This window comes from Adelges cooleyi, unplaced genomic scaffold (assembly GCF_023614345.1).
Source record: "Adelges cooleyi isolate 19-005CV unplaced genomic scaffold, UGA_ACOO_1.1 ACOO_flye_CR_arks_rails_tigmint_CR_PRNA_108, whole genome shotgun sequence".
Lineage (NCBI taxonomy): Eukaryota > Metazoa > Arthropoda > Insecta > Hemiptera > Adelgidae > Adelges > Adelges cooleyi.
Window position 1 is genome coordinate 3,937,381 of NW_026095761.1, and position 15,273 is coordinate 3,952,653.

Sequence of the window (15,273 nt, forward strand, 5' to 3'; positions counted from 1 at the left end):
TTATGTTTTTAAGCTGTCTCTCCCGTCACCGCCAAACTGTTTGAAACCGATAACCTACATAATATCATGTCAATAGTAAAATCTTAACTGATGACAGTGTCAACACGTCATATTATGTTTTATTCCGTATCCTGAATTTTCGTTGTACGGAATGCGCCTACACATTGTAAATAACACACAATTTTTATTAAATTTTTTTAGGATCTTATTTTTCTTAGTGTCGTAACATTTTAGCTTCGATGCAAAGCGAGAAGGTATTGGTTTTACTCTGATGTGTGTTTTTTTTTTATCTGTATACACTGTAACTTTTTTAATACTGGACCAATTCCTTCGAGTAGCAACTCTATAAATCGCAAATTTCATCTAGTTGGTACTTTGGGGGGGGGGGGGGGTAAAAGTTGAAAAAGTTTAATTCTTCACAGACGAAAGTTGAAAAAACAAAAAAAAAACCGTACGAGTTTTTAAGTTAGAACTTTTACTGGCTATAATTTCGAGAAAAAGAGTCGGATCGAGTTGAAATGTATAAGAAATAATTACTTGGTATGCCCGCACACGTCAGTTGTGTCAAACTTAAACTATACCCATTTCCCACCCCCCTAGGGGGGGTACAATTTTTTTTGTTTTTCGGGGTTTTTAGCGGTAATTTTGAAACTTTTGGGTTGAAAATTTGCCAGTAGTTGGAACTCATATGTACCCATAACATATTAAACGGGAAAAAAATTCGGCACTACAGTTTTTTTTTAATTGCCGGGAAACTGTGTTTTCGCAGATTTCGTATATTTTAACAAAAACACCTAAAATCTTTAAAAAAAATTGATCAAATCATTAAAACAATTTTACGTATATCTATGCAGAATGATACTATTAGGTTTTGTGCTCAAGTACCACTTTTGACTTAAAGTTTACACAAATTCAATTTTTTTTTTTTCTTTTTTTTTTTAACTAAAAACCCGGTGGACCAGATGTGAGAAACGAACAGACACTAAAAATTATTAGTTGGTAACGTCTATCCGTGTTAGATTAGGTTAGGGCCCAATGATCGGTATCATAATATTGTGTTTATTACATGATATCACAGGCGACTAAATCGTGTACCTGATTATAGTAGAAACTCGATTGATTGGGAAAAAAACCTATCCGTGTACTTATTAAGACACTTAATGATTCTGATACGACAAAACCACTGTCGTTATCTCGTTATTTTATAGCCTGCGTTATATAACCTTACCGAAGTGTAACTATGAGTATATAATGTCCAACTACCTGCAAATAATGAAGAGGACTGTTGTTGTTTGGATTCAGATTAAGTGTTGGTTTTTATGCAGTATACCGCCTCAAAATGTTTTTTTTATTACACAATTTTTTTAAAGGAAAACTAATGTCTTGTATATTGTTATACTGTTATTCATTTAAAGAGATTCAAGCTTGATTGTTTAAATTGTTTAATATTAGATAATCTGCTTCGTGCTAATTTTAATTTTTTAGTTTATCAACTTGTAGCTCTAATTTTGTATAAAATATTTCATTATTTTATTACTATGTACTATTACTATTAAGATAAATTTTAATAATAATTAAGTCATAAATGATAATACTTTGTTTTATGACTAGATCAAATCTCGTGAACATTTAACATCATGATACTGCTCCTATGCTATTATTAAAAAAACACAATTTTTAAAATCTCCATAAAAGGTTATTGTTAAATAACAGGCAACAGCCGACTGCTAGTGGCTATACACGTTAGTAATATTTAACTAATAAGTAATATATGTAGGTAAAATTTATTGTTTTCTCCATCACAGTACCAGTATACGATTTATTTTAATTTAAATGTAAGAAAATCGATTTTTCTTTAGAAAATAACAAGAAATTAATATACAGGACGAGGCAGTATTATGAGGCGATTTTCTAATGTATTTAAATGGTAAAACCCGTTTCACTATCCCACCCTTTACATTTTAAGGATTTATGAAAAGGTTTTTTTAGTTGCATTTTATTTTGTACATTGTCAATCTAGTAAAATAGAAGTATAATATAGCTTTGAAATAATATAATCTGTGAAGTATAAATAGTTTGTGTGAGATTGCTTTAATGGAAGTATATAATACATAAATATTAATTTTATTGAGAATAAGCGATTATAATTTAAACTATGGAGTACAAACGATTGAAACATGAATCGTCGACCATTCCAACAAAATATAACAAGACATTGTATATGTGTTATTTGGTCCACTAAGTTTTTGCAAAAAAAAAAAACCAGTACAGTGGGGTCGGGGCATAGTGGGGACGGAGCATAGTTGGGTCGGGGCATAGTGGTGACGGGGAGGTCACAGGTTTACAGGAATTTTTAAATCTGAAAGTGATAAAATCACTTTCGAAAAAACGCTTCGATGCAAATCGGTAGTTAGTATTTTCAAGCCAGTACAGTCCAAACCAAGCACAGTATAAACCAGCAAAGTTAGAAAGTTTTAAATGAAGGTTCTGTATTTACAAATGAGCATCAAAGCGTTTATTTGAAAGCGATTTTATTCAATTTTATCATTTTTATTTATAATAATTCTTGTAGACCTGTGACCTCTCCGTTTCCTCATTGCTTTGATTACATTATGCCAATACTCTACTGTACTAGTCCTCTCGGATAAAATCACTTTCAAATTAACGCTTTGATGGTCATTTGTAAATACAGAACCTTCATTTAAAACTTTCTAACTTTGCTGGTTTATACTGTGCTTGGTTTGGACTGTACTGGCTTGAAAATACTAACTACCGATTTGCATCGAAGCGTTTTTTCGAAAGTGATTTTATCACTTTCAGATTTAAAAATTCCTGTAAACCTGTGACCTCCCCGTCACCACTATGCCCCGACCCAACTATGCTCCGTCCCCACTATGCCCCGACCCCACTGTACTGGTTTTTTTTATTTTTAGTATTACAATGTAAACAGGTTATAAATAAATATTTTTTGGGGAAATGACATGTAAAACACTGCGGTTGTTGTATGTTTTTATCTTTTAAAACGTATTTGATGTTGGTGATTTATGATATGTTTCCTGAAATGTTTGAAGTATTATTTGACCAATATAGTTTAAGATTACAAATATTATATAATATTATTATATTCTTCATGTTTTTAAGCTGTCTCTCCCATCACCGCCAAACTGTTTGAAACCGATAACCTACATAATATAATATAATGTCGATAGTAAAATTTGACAGATGAACTGGTGCCAGTGTCAATACATATCAGGTTTTATTCCGTACCCTGAATGGCTGAATGTATGTATAGTTGTATGTAATGCGCCTACACATAATAAACAATAATGTTTGTAAATAACACACAATTGTTATTGATTTTTTAGCATTTTACTTTTCTTAGTTTCGCTTCAAAGTGAATATTTTTATATTACAAGTAATAGCGCGTATAAAAACTCATTATGATTTATACCCAACCACATCCTAGCATAATGAACCCAGAAAATATAATAAGCCTTTTTTAAATCATTAACTCCACTAAATTTCTAGTTTTTTTTTTATAAAGTTTAAACCAAATTGCAACCAACTCTGAATTGTTAGGTTTTTAATAACATCTTGCGCCAATTTGTACATATCCATTAAAGAACAAATAATAATATAATTATAGATTATAATGTGAACCAAATATTTAAAAAAATGGTAACCAATATTTATTTTTTAGTAAAAATATTTTAACTAAATAAATAATAATACAAAAACTATAATTATATTTTTATCCATTTTTTGCTGCAATTGGTTTAGGGCACCCAAACATTTCTACATTTGTTAAAGAATAATTTTACTATTTTAATTATATTTTTAACTGGAACCTTTTGATAATATTAAATGGTTTTATCATTGTTCTTACTTTTCTAAATAATTGTATATTTAATTTCTTACATGGAAAAGTATTGAAATCCCGTTTTAAGTTGTGTTTTTATTGAAATATAAAAATAAAACCTATTTTGATGTGATGTTGCTTGATTGTATGCTTATTCAAACAGTTACCTGTTAGCCACGATACACCTATGCTGTATGCATTAAATACCAAAACCAAATACAAAATCTTCGACCTAGTTTTTTACGTCTTATTTACCTTAAATTCGTATCGATATAAAATAGCACAACATGCATCAGTAATAGTAGTAATACAAATAAAAGTGACTTAACAATGGTCTATGTAGCCAGGTTTTTCGTACTATTAAATGAGTTTTTATAAAATTAAAGAACTTAGTATGTAAAAACACACAATTGTTCTTCATTGTTTTAGCGTCTAAGTTTATTTAGCTACGTATCGTTGTGAATAACATACTATGAGTAATAGCCCACACAAAAACACTTCTCTAAATCAACACACAACCACATATGCAATTTTACAAGTGTTGAAAATAGTACGCAATTATGGAAAGATAATATGAAATTAACATACTATTCAATTTAAAATATGTAGGATTAATGTTTGTACCCTGAATTATTTTAAGGACATTTTTAATAAGACTGATAAGGGCTGCGCAAAAGTATCAGTGTAGCCGCATGAGTTAATATGAACAATTGTGCAGTTATTTTACAACATTATGTACACACTTCTTATCAACCATACGATTTAAATGATAACTACTATATTATAATGAAACACATTACACGAAATTTTATACTCGGATATGTGGTCAAACTGATTTCATTTTGGTCATGTGACGTCTTGGTTTTTGTTTACTTGCCGAGTGAGCTATCTGTTTTCATATAGTCTGTGGTAGTGGTATATTGTAGCCAAGGCTGTTCTTTTTTTTGGCCCATAACATTACACCACTCAATTCTCCCCTTTTGAAATGGGTTTAATTTCTTACAGTATCTTAAACTACTACAGCTTAATATGTTTTTCAAATTTCAAAAGCCTATCTTAAGAGGAAGCAAAGATATAAGGGGGTAAGAAACACCATGTGAATTAGTTTTAGACTCACATTGCTACAACTTGGCTGTCGCACTGCCGTGCGCTCAGACAGTCTCTATTCGAAGTAATAATTAACAAGCTTTAAAATTAAAACAGATTAGAATACTGAGGCAACTAACTACCAGAATTTCAAAGTTTTAAAGTAGTAAAGTATAGATACCTACTTGTTTTTTCATTTATCAAAAAAATTGATTTTCGAAGCGTATCGATTTTTTTGTTAAAATAAAATCATTTTTGTAGCTATTTTTTTTTAAATTAAATAACAAGCTTATTTTTTGGTTAAATGATAGTTACAGTTTTAGAATTTATTTATTCACGCGTATAATGTTTAATACAATTATATTTTTTCGTGACAAAAAATGATTTTTGCGGTTGTTTTTTTGTTGTATGGTATAATGTTTTGTTATTAAATGTAAGCAGTAATTAAATGTGTAGTAAGAACTTATCCTTAGTATTAAATTAAACATATACATCAAACATATTTACTTAATGTTATATATATTGTAATCTGATATGAAATGAGGTAGAATAAATGTGCATAGTATATAAAGATAAATTAAGATTTATATTTCTTCTAAATATAAATACTGAGCCCGTCAAAAATTACATTTCCATAGATAATTTAAAATAAAAAAATTAATATAAGGGAATAAATCAGAAGTAGAAACAAGTTATTGGAATAGACTATATAATAAATTACAAATGTACGTTTTAGTGGTTAATATTTTTTTGGTGAGTGTATAAGGAAACAATAATAAACATAGATACATCTATGATATACATATGCGATAACACCATGAGTTATATACAATATGTTACTATATATATATATTATTAATAAAGGATAAAACACAACGATGGACAAAGATAAACATTTTAAAAACTAATAAGCATATTTATTTTAAGAATGTGACAAGGATCTTTGGTATTACAAATTTGTCAAATAGTTAAATTCAAAAAATATTAAATATTAAATAATAAATTATTGTGAACAAATGATCTCATATTTAAAATTAGTTTACATATAAATATTCTGGTTTTAAGTAACTGTACCACCAAAGTACTAATTGTATATAATTTCGGGTGTATAGAAGGTGCTACATAATTTTAAAAGTAAAACCAACAACTTCTGATGCTTTGTACCAAAACTAAAACGTCCTCTATAACCTCTATCTAAAATTGGGTATTTTATATATTCTGTAACATTTGACTGTTGCACTCTTTATTAATTATATTTGAGATTTTAGCATTTTTAAACTATTAATTACTTATAGTATTGACTTTTATTAATCTCAAATACACCTTTAATGACTAAAATATATCTAGTAATAATAGTTTTATAGCCATGCTTCTACTAGGATTCACCAATTAATGATCTAATCGGAGTCTCCAATTTTTTTGCATTCAATTATAACTAGGATGCACTAAATTTTAATAATAATTTTTTATAATACTCATAAAATAAGATAATTATATTTCGATTTAATTTACAATCGGAAAAATATCTATGAATTATTAAAATATATGTTTGTAGATGCGTTTATATCAGTATAGTCCAAATCAAGCAACAGTATAAACTATGCACAGTTCAAACCAACAAAGTAAAAAATTACTTAAGTGGTCTTGTATCCATAGATTCCCGTTGAATCGTCTTCTTGAATGTTAATTTATATTAACATAATAAATAATTCCTTTAACTCATTTTGTACTAAACTATTTCTGTACTGATTTAGACTGTACTTGCGTGAGACAATGCTGGAATTATTTTCACATTCAATGACTCAAGTTAGTTAACGCGACCGTAATAATGTTTCCATTATAATATAACTCTCTTCAATATACAAAACCACTATCTAAAACGAGTAAATAAATCTGTTGGTTTCAGTCAATAATAGTTGTAGTTAACGAAAAACAAGACATTTTAAAATTGGCCGAATAAAAATGTTTATTATGATTTAGTAAAATATATAAACATGGTTTTGAAAAAATAAATACACAATTTGATAATTGATTGGAAACTGTTAAGAAACTGGATATTATTATGACACCTTTAAATCCTTCCTGAAATAAAAAAAAATTAAAAATCTGAATTTATTTTCATGACACCATTGTTAAAATAAAACTATTGTTAATTGTTTAAGCATGTTATAGTTATACTTTTTTTTTTACCTACATTTCCTTAAAAAAAACTTTATTCACTAGGAAGGTATAAATTATTTTGGAAAATGTAATATAATAAAGATTTGTATTAAATTCTTTTAGCTAAGTCATATATTTAAGGGGAACGGAAAGCGTATTTTTTTTTTACAAATGAAGACTAAAACGTGGAGTCACTTTTAGAATTGTCTACCGAACCGATTTCAATAATAATTATTTTATTCTATAGTTTAACATCTTCTCTATGGGAACTAAAAAACCGATTTTTTATTTTTGTTTTCAAAAAATATTTATAAGCATTTTTATTTTTACTTTTTTATAGTTTTTTCTAATACATACAACTACTTTTTAATAGCTAAATCAAAAATCGGTCTTTAGCCCCCATAGAAAAAATAGTAAGTTTCACATAAAAATTAAAAAACTTGTAATCCATCCAATAGATACGTCAGAAAATGACATCCACGGAAGTCATTTTTTATCAAACTTTCGTCATAATTTGGAGAAAAATAACTTTAAAAGTATTATAATTAGAAAATTGTAATATGTGTTCCTTGAAATTAATAGGCATATTAAAAATGGCTATTAGGTTAATTTTTGCCAAATATTACCTAACCTTTGCCCTTTAATAAATAACGCTTTCCGTTCCCCTTAACAGAAATATACACCGGCTTTTAATTTCCAAAGACATATGTAACGGTTTTTGTTTTTATAACCGTTTATGTACGTTCTCAAATTGTTTAGATTTCTTTATCGATAGAAAAGTTTCAATCATTTTTTTTTAAACTTTTATATTTTAATGGTTAGCTTACTCCGTCGTTATCAATGATGACGACGATGTGCTTCTAAAATTTAGTTATTTTTTTACTAGGTATATCAACTTACTTAATCTTTATCATCAGCATAACTAAAAGGATTGGGATTATCTGTATCATCTAATCCACAACATTTTCTACCCAAATATAAACAAGTTACTAAAGGACAGCAACACCCCATAGAAACCCTAGTTAAACATTTATTCGGTGCATCGGGAGGACCTTTATCTAAATAAAAAAAAAACATTAGACATTTACCTTATTATTACTTATATTATTGTTTAAACTATAAAAAGAAGGTTACATATTATTGTACTGACTTGTTTTGTATACTACCGGTTTCTTTTCAATCGAATTAGTTTCACCTATCCCAAAAAAATAATATTCAAATCATATATTACAGTTTGCTAACTTTAAAGTGACAATTTGGTTTAAAAAAAAAAAAAAAATGTTTGTAAGTATTGGTTTTTTAACGATTTTTACAGTAACCTTTTAACACAGATGTTATTTGGCAGTAACTAAAACGTCAAGTTAAGTTACTTTCTGAAATGTCGATCGAACCAATTGATTTACCTTATTATTACTTATATTATTGTTTAAACTATAAAAAGAAGGTTACATATTATTGTACTGACTTGTTTTGTATACTACCGGTTCCTTTTCAACCGAATTAGTTTCACCTATCCCTAAAAAATAATATTCAAATCATATATTACAGTTTGCTAACTTTAAAGTGACAATTTGGTTTAAAAAAAAAAAAAAAATGTTTGTAAGTATTGGTTTTTTAACGATTTTTACAGTAACCTTTTAACACAGATGTTATTTGGCAGTAACTAAAACGTCAAGTTAAGTTACTTTCTGAAATGTCGATCGAACCAATTGCAATAATTTCTTTGTTTTTAGTTTAACATCTTCTCAATGGGGTCTTAAAGGCCGATTTTTATTGATTGATTCTACGAAATTAATTTTTATCTAACTGTCGTCATAACTCGAAGAAAAAACTAGTTGGAATAAATAAGAATGGCTACTAGATCAATTTTTGTAAAATATTGCCTTTTCTTTACCCCTTTAACAAAAGTACAAAAATATATATAATATGAACGTTTAAAATACATTTTACACTATAAACTAAAAAAATAATAACTAAAAAAATAAAGCCAGTGCAGCCCAAACTACAGTATAACCTAGTACAGTCTAAATCAGTAAAGTAGAAATTAAGTTCAGTCTATACCAATACAGTGTAAACTAAGAACAGTTTAAACTAGTACAGTTCAAACCAGACCACTATCCACATATTCACACCAAAGCGTTTTCTTAAAAGTTAGGTAAAAAAACAATTGTTATTTTCTACAATATAAAGCATTCGTTAAATATTAAGAATGATCAAAAAATATGTTTTCCATGTTTCATAATAAACAAATTAAATAATATTAGAAGGCTGTCACATATAATATATTTGTATAGTTTTTGTATTTTGGATTTCACATGTCTCTTTAAATATTAAAAAGGAAATTTGTTTAAAATGCTAGTATATTTATATATTTTTTTATATTTAGCTTATTGGAGTCGATCAATGAATGAAAAATATTGTAGGTACAGCTTAATTTAAAACTTATCTCCGTTGAGATGAAACATGAAATGTATAAATGAATAGTAAAAATAATTATTAATCTAGTGTAATATCGCGCTTTGAAAATATCAAACTATTTCTAAAATATGCCTTATTTTTTTTTTTATTCATAACATTACCATATTAATATTAATTTTTATACTCAATTTTCGTATGTACCTGAAGGTGCTGATAGCACAACCAAAACCGCTGTCGATAAAATCAAATAAATGCCTATGCAGTTCATATTTATGATATTAAAGATTAAAGATTATCACCAATGGACTTGATCGCAATACTATACTAAGGCCACTAAGAAAACGCTACTCCTTGGCGCATCCAAATGAACGAGCTCCGCGGTTTCGAGCCTATATTTCTCCCACTCTTCTACTTACTCGCCGCCGTAAATTCCCCTACTCACTACGCGGCGACCGTCGGCTATTCCACGGCCGCCGCCACCGAGAAGTTGTATACAGTAGCATATACAATTACAATTGTAATTTGTGTAATTTTAGGTGAAATAAAAGTTATTATTTCTACGATATATTTATATTGACTTCGTTACTTCCCGACATACTTGTAGAACGATTTTAAATTTTGACGTGTATAACTAAGCTAGAATTCTAAATTTACTTCTGAAACTTCGTAAATACATTTTTTTAGTCCTATACAATAATTTACATGGTGTTAAAGCGCTTGGAAATGTGTTAAGCTAAACATTATACTATAAAAACTTTATACTGGACTTATACTACTTTATAAGTATTATTATGCTATACACATTACAATATACTATTGTATATTATGTTTTTTTTTTAATTTCTTATTAAGTATTTTTATTATTTCTAATCTTCTAAACCATAGCACGAAATAAATTATAAATTATTGGTAAATAAAACTTATTTTAGTTAAGAAATGCGTTATGCAGGACTTGTAAATTCGTTAATAACTGTAAAATATAAGTAGTGGTTATTTTCATAAAGTAATATTGTTTTGTTAAATAAGAGACTAATAGAAACAAATACATGTAACATTGTGGTCACACTTTTAATGGAAGATAACCTTTGATAGATATTTTTGTTGATTCATAGTTCCTAATTTTATAAGTATTATTTTCTCATAGTCGGTAATTAGTATTTTTCTGATTTGGGTTTCACTCGCAATATTGTTTTTGCACTTTTCTCAATTTTCAATAATCCTAAACACATTTTTTTATCGATGCGTTGGTTAATATTAAAAATGTATTCTTCTGGCAATAAACACACCAAAGTGTTTTCATGCGTTTTGCCTGTTGTTGTCGTAGATGGAACGGTTTTTTATTTGTACAAATGCTTCAACTACCAAAATATTTCAAAAAAAAAAAATGTGTATTATTATAATACTATGCATATTATTTTCAAGTCTCTATAGACATTTTTATCGATAAAAACCTTTTTCTGTTAGATTAAAATATGTAACAAAAAATTATTGGAAATTAAAAATAATTTTTAAAATCAAAATTCACGTGAAATTATTTTATAATACCTAACTGTCAAACAAAAGTTCAAAAAAAATATTTATTAAAACTTTTCGAAATTAGAAGTTTTTTCCATTTTTTTATCTAAATACAACCTCGTGCACCAAACATACATCTCGACCGACTTAAATGTTTGAAATTATATTTTATTAGGACAATTTATTAAAAGAAACACATATCGCTATTGTTGTAATTTGTTTTATTTAGATAACACTATAAATATTAATAATGCAGCATACTATTTTATATTATTATTATTTATTCCATCTAATACCGTATGAAATGTATGTATTATATTTTTTATTTCATGACTTCGGCTTATTGTCAAATGAACCAAATACATATTTTATACAATAATAAACGGAAATAGCTTTTGCAATTTTCAGTAGGTACTTAGTATGTAATAATCAAGTGTGTACCGACTAAGAACAATATAATATTAACAAATTGAAAATATTAGGCCAATCTAGCTCCCTTTTCGACAATTGCAAGTTGATGGAACGTCGATCCAAGGTAGCCTGTACTTTCAGGTGTGTTCGATTGGAAGAAAACGTATAGTCTAAAACACAAGTTTTACAATAATATCATGTTAACTATTTTATAAAATACAATTATTAGCTTTCGATTAAAGTAACTTAGCCTGTCTCCCTTCTGAAATTAAATAATCTCAACACTTAAATCCTGATATTGCGCTTAAGAAATAAAAAAACCAAAAAATCTTATTCCGCTTTTGGGGAAGGGTTGATGAAATTTTGATCTGAGAGTATTTTCTAAAAGCGACACACCTCACAAATGTTTGGATATATATTTTTATTTGTCACAACGGTATAGTTATGTATTAGGTGAATCTATAGTAACAATATTAGCTTATAGGTCATACTCGTACAATAATTGTGCCTAACTAACAACCTTGGGGAGATGATAAAATGTGTTTAATGCTATTGTGCAAACTACAAACACAAAGAGCCGTGAACTTCTTAGGGCTTGAACTATCAGTTCTAAAATGGTGTACCGCACTTACTTATATGTATAATATAAAACATTTGGTAAAAGTTTGGTAATGGAGACTTACTTTTACCGTAAGAACTTGAATAAAAATATGTTATGCGTAGTTGTAAAATGGAAAATTTTAAAAATTCAAACAGTTACTAGTAAAAATGTATCTCCTTTACCAAACTTTTACCAAATATTCTATGTATATACAAGTAATAAGTGCTGTATACATTCCAGAATGTTTAGTTCAAGCCCTAAGAAGCTCAAGGGTCTTAAATGTTTTCATTTTTTGTACAATGCAAAACTTTGAAGTTACTATTATACATCATAAAAAAAATGGCAAAAAACAAAATTATGAAAAAAAGTACCTATAGTTTGATGTCAGAATTAAAAAAAAAAAAATTGTCGTTACTTTGACCTTGAGTTAATATACAAATTCATGACATTTATACAATTTTGAATTAGTTTTTCATTTTTAACTTATTAATAATTAAAAAAAATTCATGTTATACAGTATGTGTTTTACTATTGTTTACAATACAATTTTATTAAGAAAAGCGACAGCACTTTAGACCTTATCGGGTTAATCCTAATACTTTTTTCTTTGGAAAATTGAGCTCGGTTATAATTACCTATTTTTTGGTATTCCAACAGTTTCGTGAACGTAATCTGTGATGGCGGCAATATGTTTTTTATTTTCTTCTGGCCCTAAGCTACCAATACTTGTGACTTGAACAATTCCACATGGCTCGCTGGATGCACCAAAAGTCATTTTCAAACCACTATTCACGAGCGTTATACAAAACTGAAAAACAATGTATATTTATAATATTACATTGAAATAATTTTTTTTAATGATTCATTGCAAATTGAAATGCGGTTTGAGATTATTTTACTGTCTGTAGTATAGTATAATGTCGGTGTCCCAAACACCTGTGGGGCTTTTTCCAAAAAATTCTCTGAAATTAAGTGTTCTTAGTTAGGTAGGTATAAGTTCTCAGAAATAAAAATTCCATCAGAACAGAAATTTAAAAGTGCTCAGCAAAACGTTGACACACTTATGTAATTTAAACTTATTAGTTATTTAGTATATTTTATAAATGTGTATTGGCAATATTACTATGAATGATTTGTCCTGATCAATATTTTGTATTAAAAATACAATTTACTACGAATTTAGGGTTTTATTATAATTAATAACTAGAAACTAGTTCTGAACTTATTTTTGTCATCAACAACTTTTTAAAGATCTAATACCTACACATTTTGGTCGTTTTCAATAAATGTCAAATAGGAAATCTTATTTTTTTAAAAGATCAAGAAATTTGTTATAAAAATAAAAGTCATTTCAAAAATTTGTCGGTCTCGGAATGTTATTTATATATTTACACTATCATTTAAATTTAGTACAGTTCCATTTTAATTGTATTTTGAGCCAATTAACGTTTAAATTATTGGGTTTAACTTATTTCTAAAATTAATTTTATTATTTCCGTAGGTACTCACTTTGGGTCCTTTGCCAAGTGTATTAGACAGCACTTTCAAAGCTCCGCTTAAGAAATCATCAGGTATTTTTGATGAGGGTAAGTTTGTGTCCAAACTTAAACGAGGCATTTTAAGATTTTTTTGATTATTTTAAACTGAACAAAAATTAAATCGAAATGATCAAGTATAGCGACCGTTCACGTTCTATAACACATTAATACTTGTTCGGTTACATAATTCGGTATTATAATTTTTTTTCGAGTATAGATATTTAATTTTTTTAACAGTAAGTTATTGGATATCGTTATAATTATTAAAAAAACTGCGTATAAATATAACGTTAATAACTGTTAATCTTGATTTTTTTTTTGCAAATCGTTACATAATATTTTGTCTGTCGCACTGACCAAACTCATAGGGCACACACACATTTAATGAATTATGTAAGATATAACTATAATAATTTAACAACCTATGTTATTTGTGGCCATTCGACTTTCAACACTATAGTAAGGCAAGCACCTACATATACACTCATTCCAATTGATTGTTAACTCCAAGTACACAAAAAAAAATGCCAACCTTAAGTCTAATCACAAACGTACCCAAGTACAAAGTACCGGCAAGTTTCTTGTCTGACGCGTCCAAGTTGGTCAGTGAGATTTTAAAAACTCCAGAATCGGTAAGTTTCTTCAACTTGTATTAAAGTTGCAGCCATGTGTAATTCATATAGATTAGGTACCTATACTTAAATTAACATTGGATTTTTTTTTTCAAAAATGTTTATTAAATAAATATTTAACAATTGAAATATTTACCCACAACGACTAGACTAAGACATATTATTAAATTAAGTAAAAAATTAAAAAATATTATTTTTTCAAAAAAAAGAACAGTATAAAACACAGTTTAGATCTTAACGCGTTTTAATTTTTTTTTCTAAAAATTGTGTTTTGTACATTCATATGTTGTTTCACGTTGCCAGTAATAGGTAGTTATTTTTATGTATTTCTTTTTTAATATAAATTTATCGATTTTTAATAATTAATGTCAACTAAAAATAAGTCTTTTTTTTTAGCTTTATTTATTTCAATTTTTGATGTTGATTTTTTTTTTTAGGAAATTTCTGTTAAAATAAAAACTGGAGATCCAATGTATTGGCATAACAACTATTCTTACTGTGGAATTGGTAGTTTGGCCGGAGTAGGCATTTATGGATTCGAAGAAAATAAGAACAACTCCTTTTCTATTTACAATTTTATTGAAAAACAACTTGGCATTCCACAAAACAGGTAATTGTTCTAACTAAACGAATTATACATAATATTGTGATGATATTTTTCTATAAAGTTAAATAGTATATAATAGTATCTAAAAAAACCAGTACAGTGGGGTCGGGGCATAGTGGGGACGGAGCTTAGTTGGGTCGGGGCAAAGTGGTGGCGGGGAGGTCACAGGTTTACAGGAATTTTTAATTCTGAAAGTGATAAAATCACTTTCGAAAAAACGCTTCGATGCAAATCGGTAGTTAGTATTTTCAAGCCAGTACAGTCCAAACCAAGCACAGTATAAACCAGCAAAGTTAGAAAGTTTTAAATGAAGGTTTTGTATTTACAAATGAGCATCAAAGCGTTTATTTGAAAGCGATTTTATCCGAGAGGACTAGTACAGTAGAGTATTGGCATAATGTAATCAAAGCAATGAGGAAACGGAGATAAAACCCAAGTAATAGACC

The 15,273-nt window shown here is 27.8% G+C and overlaps 3 protein-coding genes across 6 annotated transcripts in view; 1 reads left to right on the forward strand and 2 right to left on the reverse strand.

The window, feature by feature from the left end:
- Positions 1-6,893: 6,893 nt before the first annotated feature.
- On the reverse strand, positions 6,894-9,868 carry LOC126839807 (uncharacterized). Its single transcript, XM_050575223.1, has 5 exons — positions 9,725-9,868; positions 8,571-8,621; positions 8,256-8,300; positions 8,006-8,163; positions 6,894-7,027 (listed from the first exon to the last, which is right to left on the reverse strand). Exons 1-4 carry the CDS (start codon positions 9,789-9,791, stop codon positions 8,006-8,008), a joined length of 321 nt encoding a protein of 106 aa, XP_050431180.1. The 5' UTR covers positions 9,792-9,868; the 3' UTR covers positions 6,894-7,027.
- Positions 9,869-11,242: 1,374 nt separating this feature from the next.
- Positions 11,243-13,748, reverse strand: LOC126839686 (macrophage migration inhibitory factor homolog). Its single transcript, XM_050575097.1, has 3 exons — positions 13,560-13,748; positions 12,686-12,858; positions 11,243-11,619 (listed from the first exon to the last, which is right to left on the reverse strand). Exons 1-3 carry the CDS (start codon positions 13,665-13,667, stop codon positions 11,517-11,519), a joined length of 384 nt encoding a protein of 127 aa, XP_050431054.1. The 5' UTR covers positions 13,668-13,748; the 3' UTR covers positions 11,243-11,516.
- Positions 13,749-13,927: 179 nt separating this feature from the next.
- LOC126839751 (macrophage migration inhibitory factor homolog) overlaps positions 13,928-15,273 on the forward strand; it is a 95,468-nt gene continuing 94,122 nt past the window's right edge. The window contains exons 1-2 of one of the 4 annotated variants that reach the window (XM_050575167.1): positions 13,962-14,220; positions 14,658-14,830. In XM_050575167.1, the coding sequence (XP_050431124.1) occupies positions 14,113-14,220; positions 14,658-14,830 (281 nt within the window). In that variant the 5' untranslated portion in view covers positions 13,962-14,112. Of the gene's footprint in view, positions 14,221-14,657; positions 14,831-15,273 lie in introns of all 4 variants that reach the window. The other 3 variants (XM_050575216.1, XM_050575193.1, XM_050575189.1) reach the window with 3 other exon arrangements.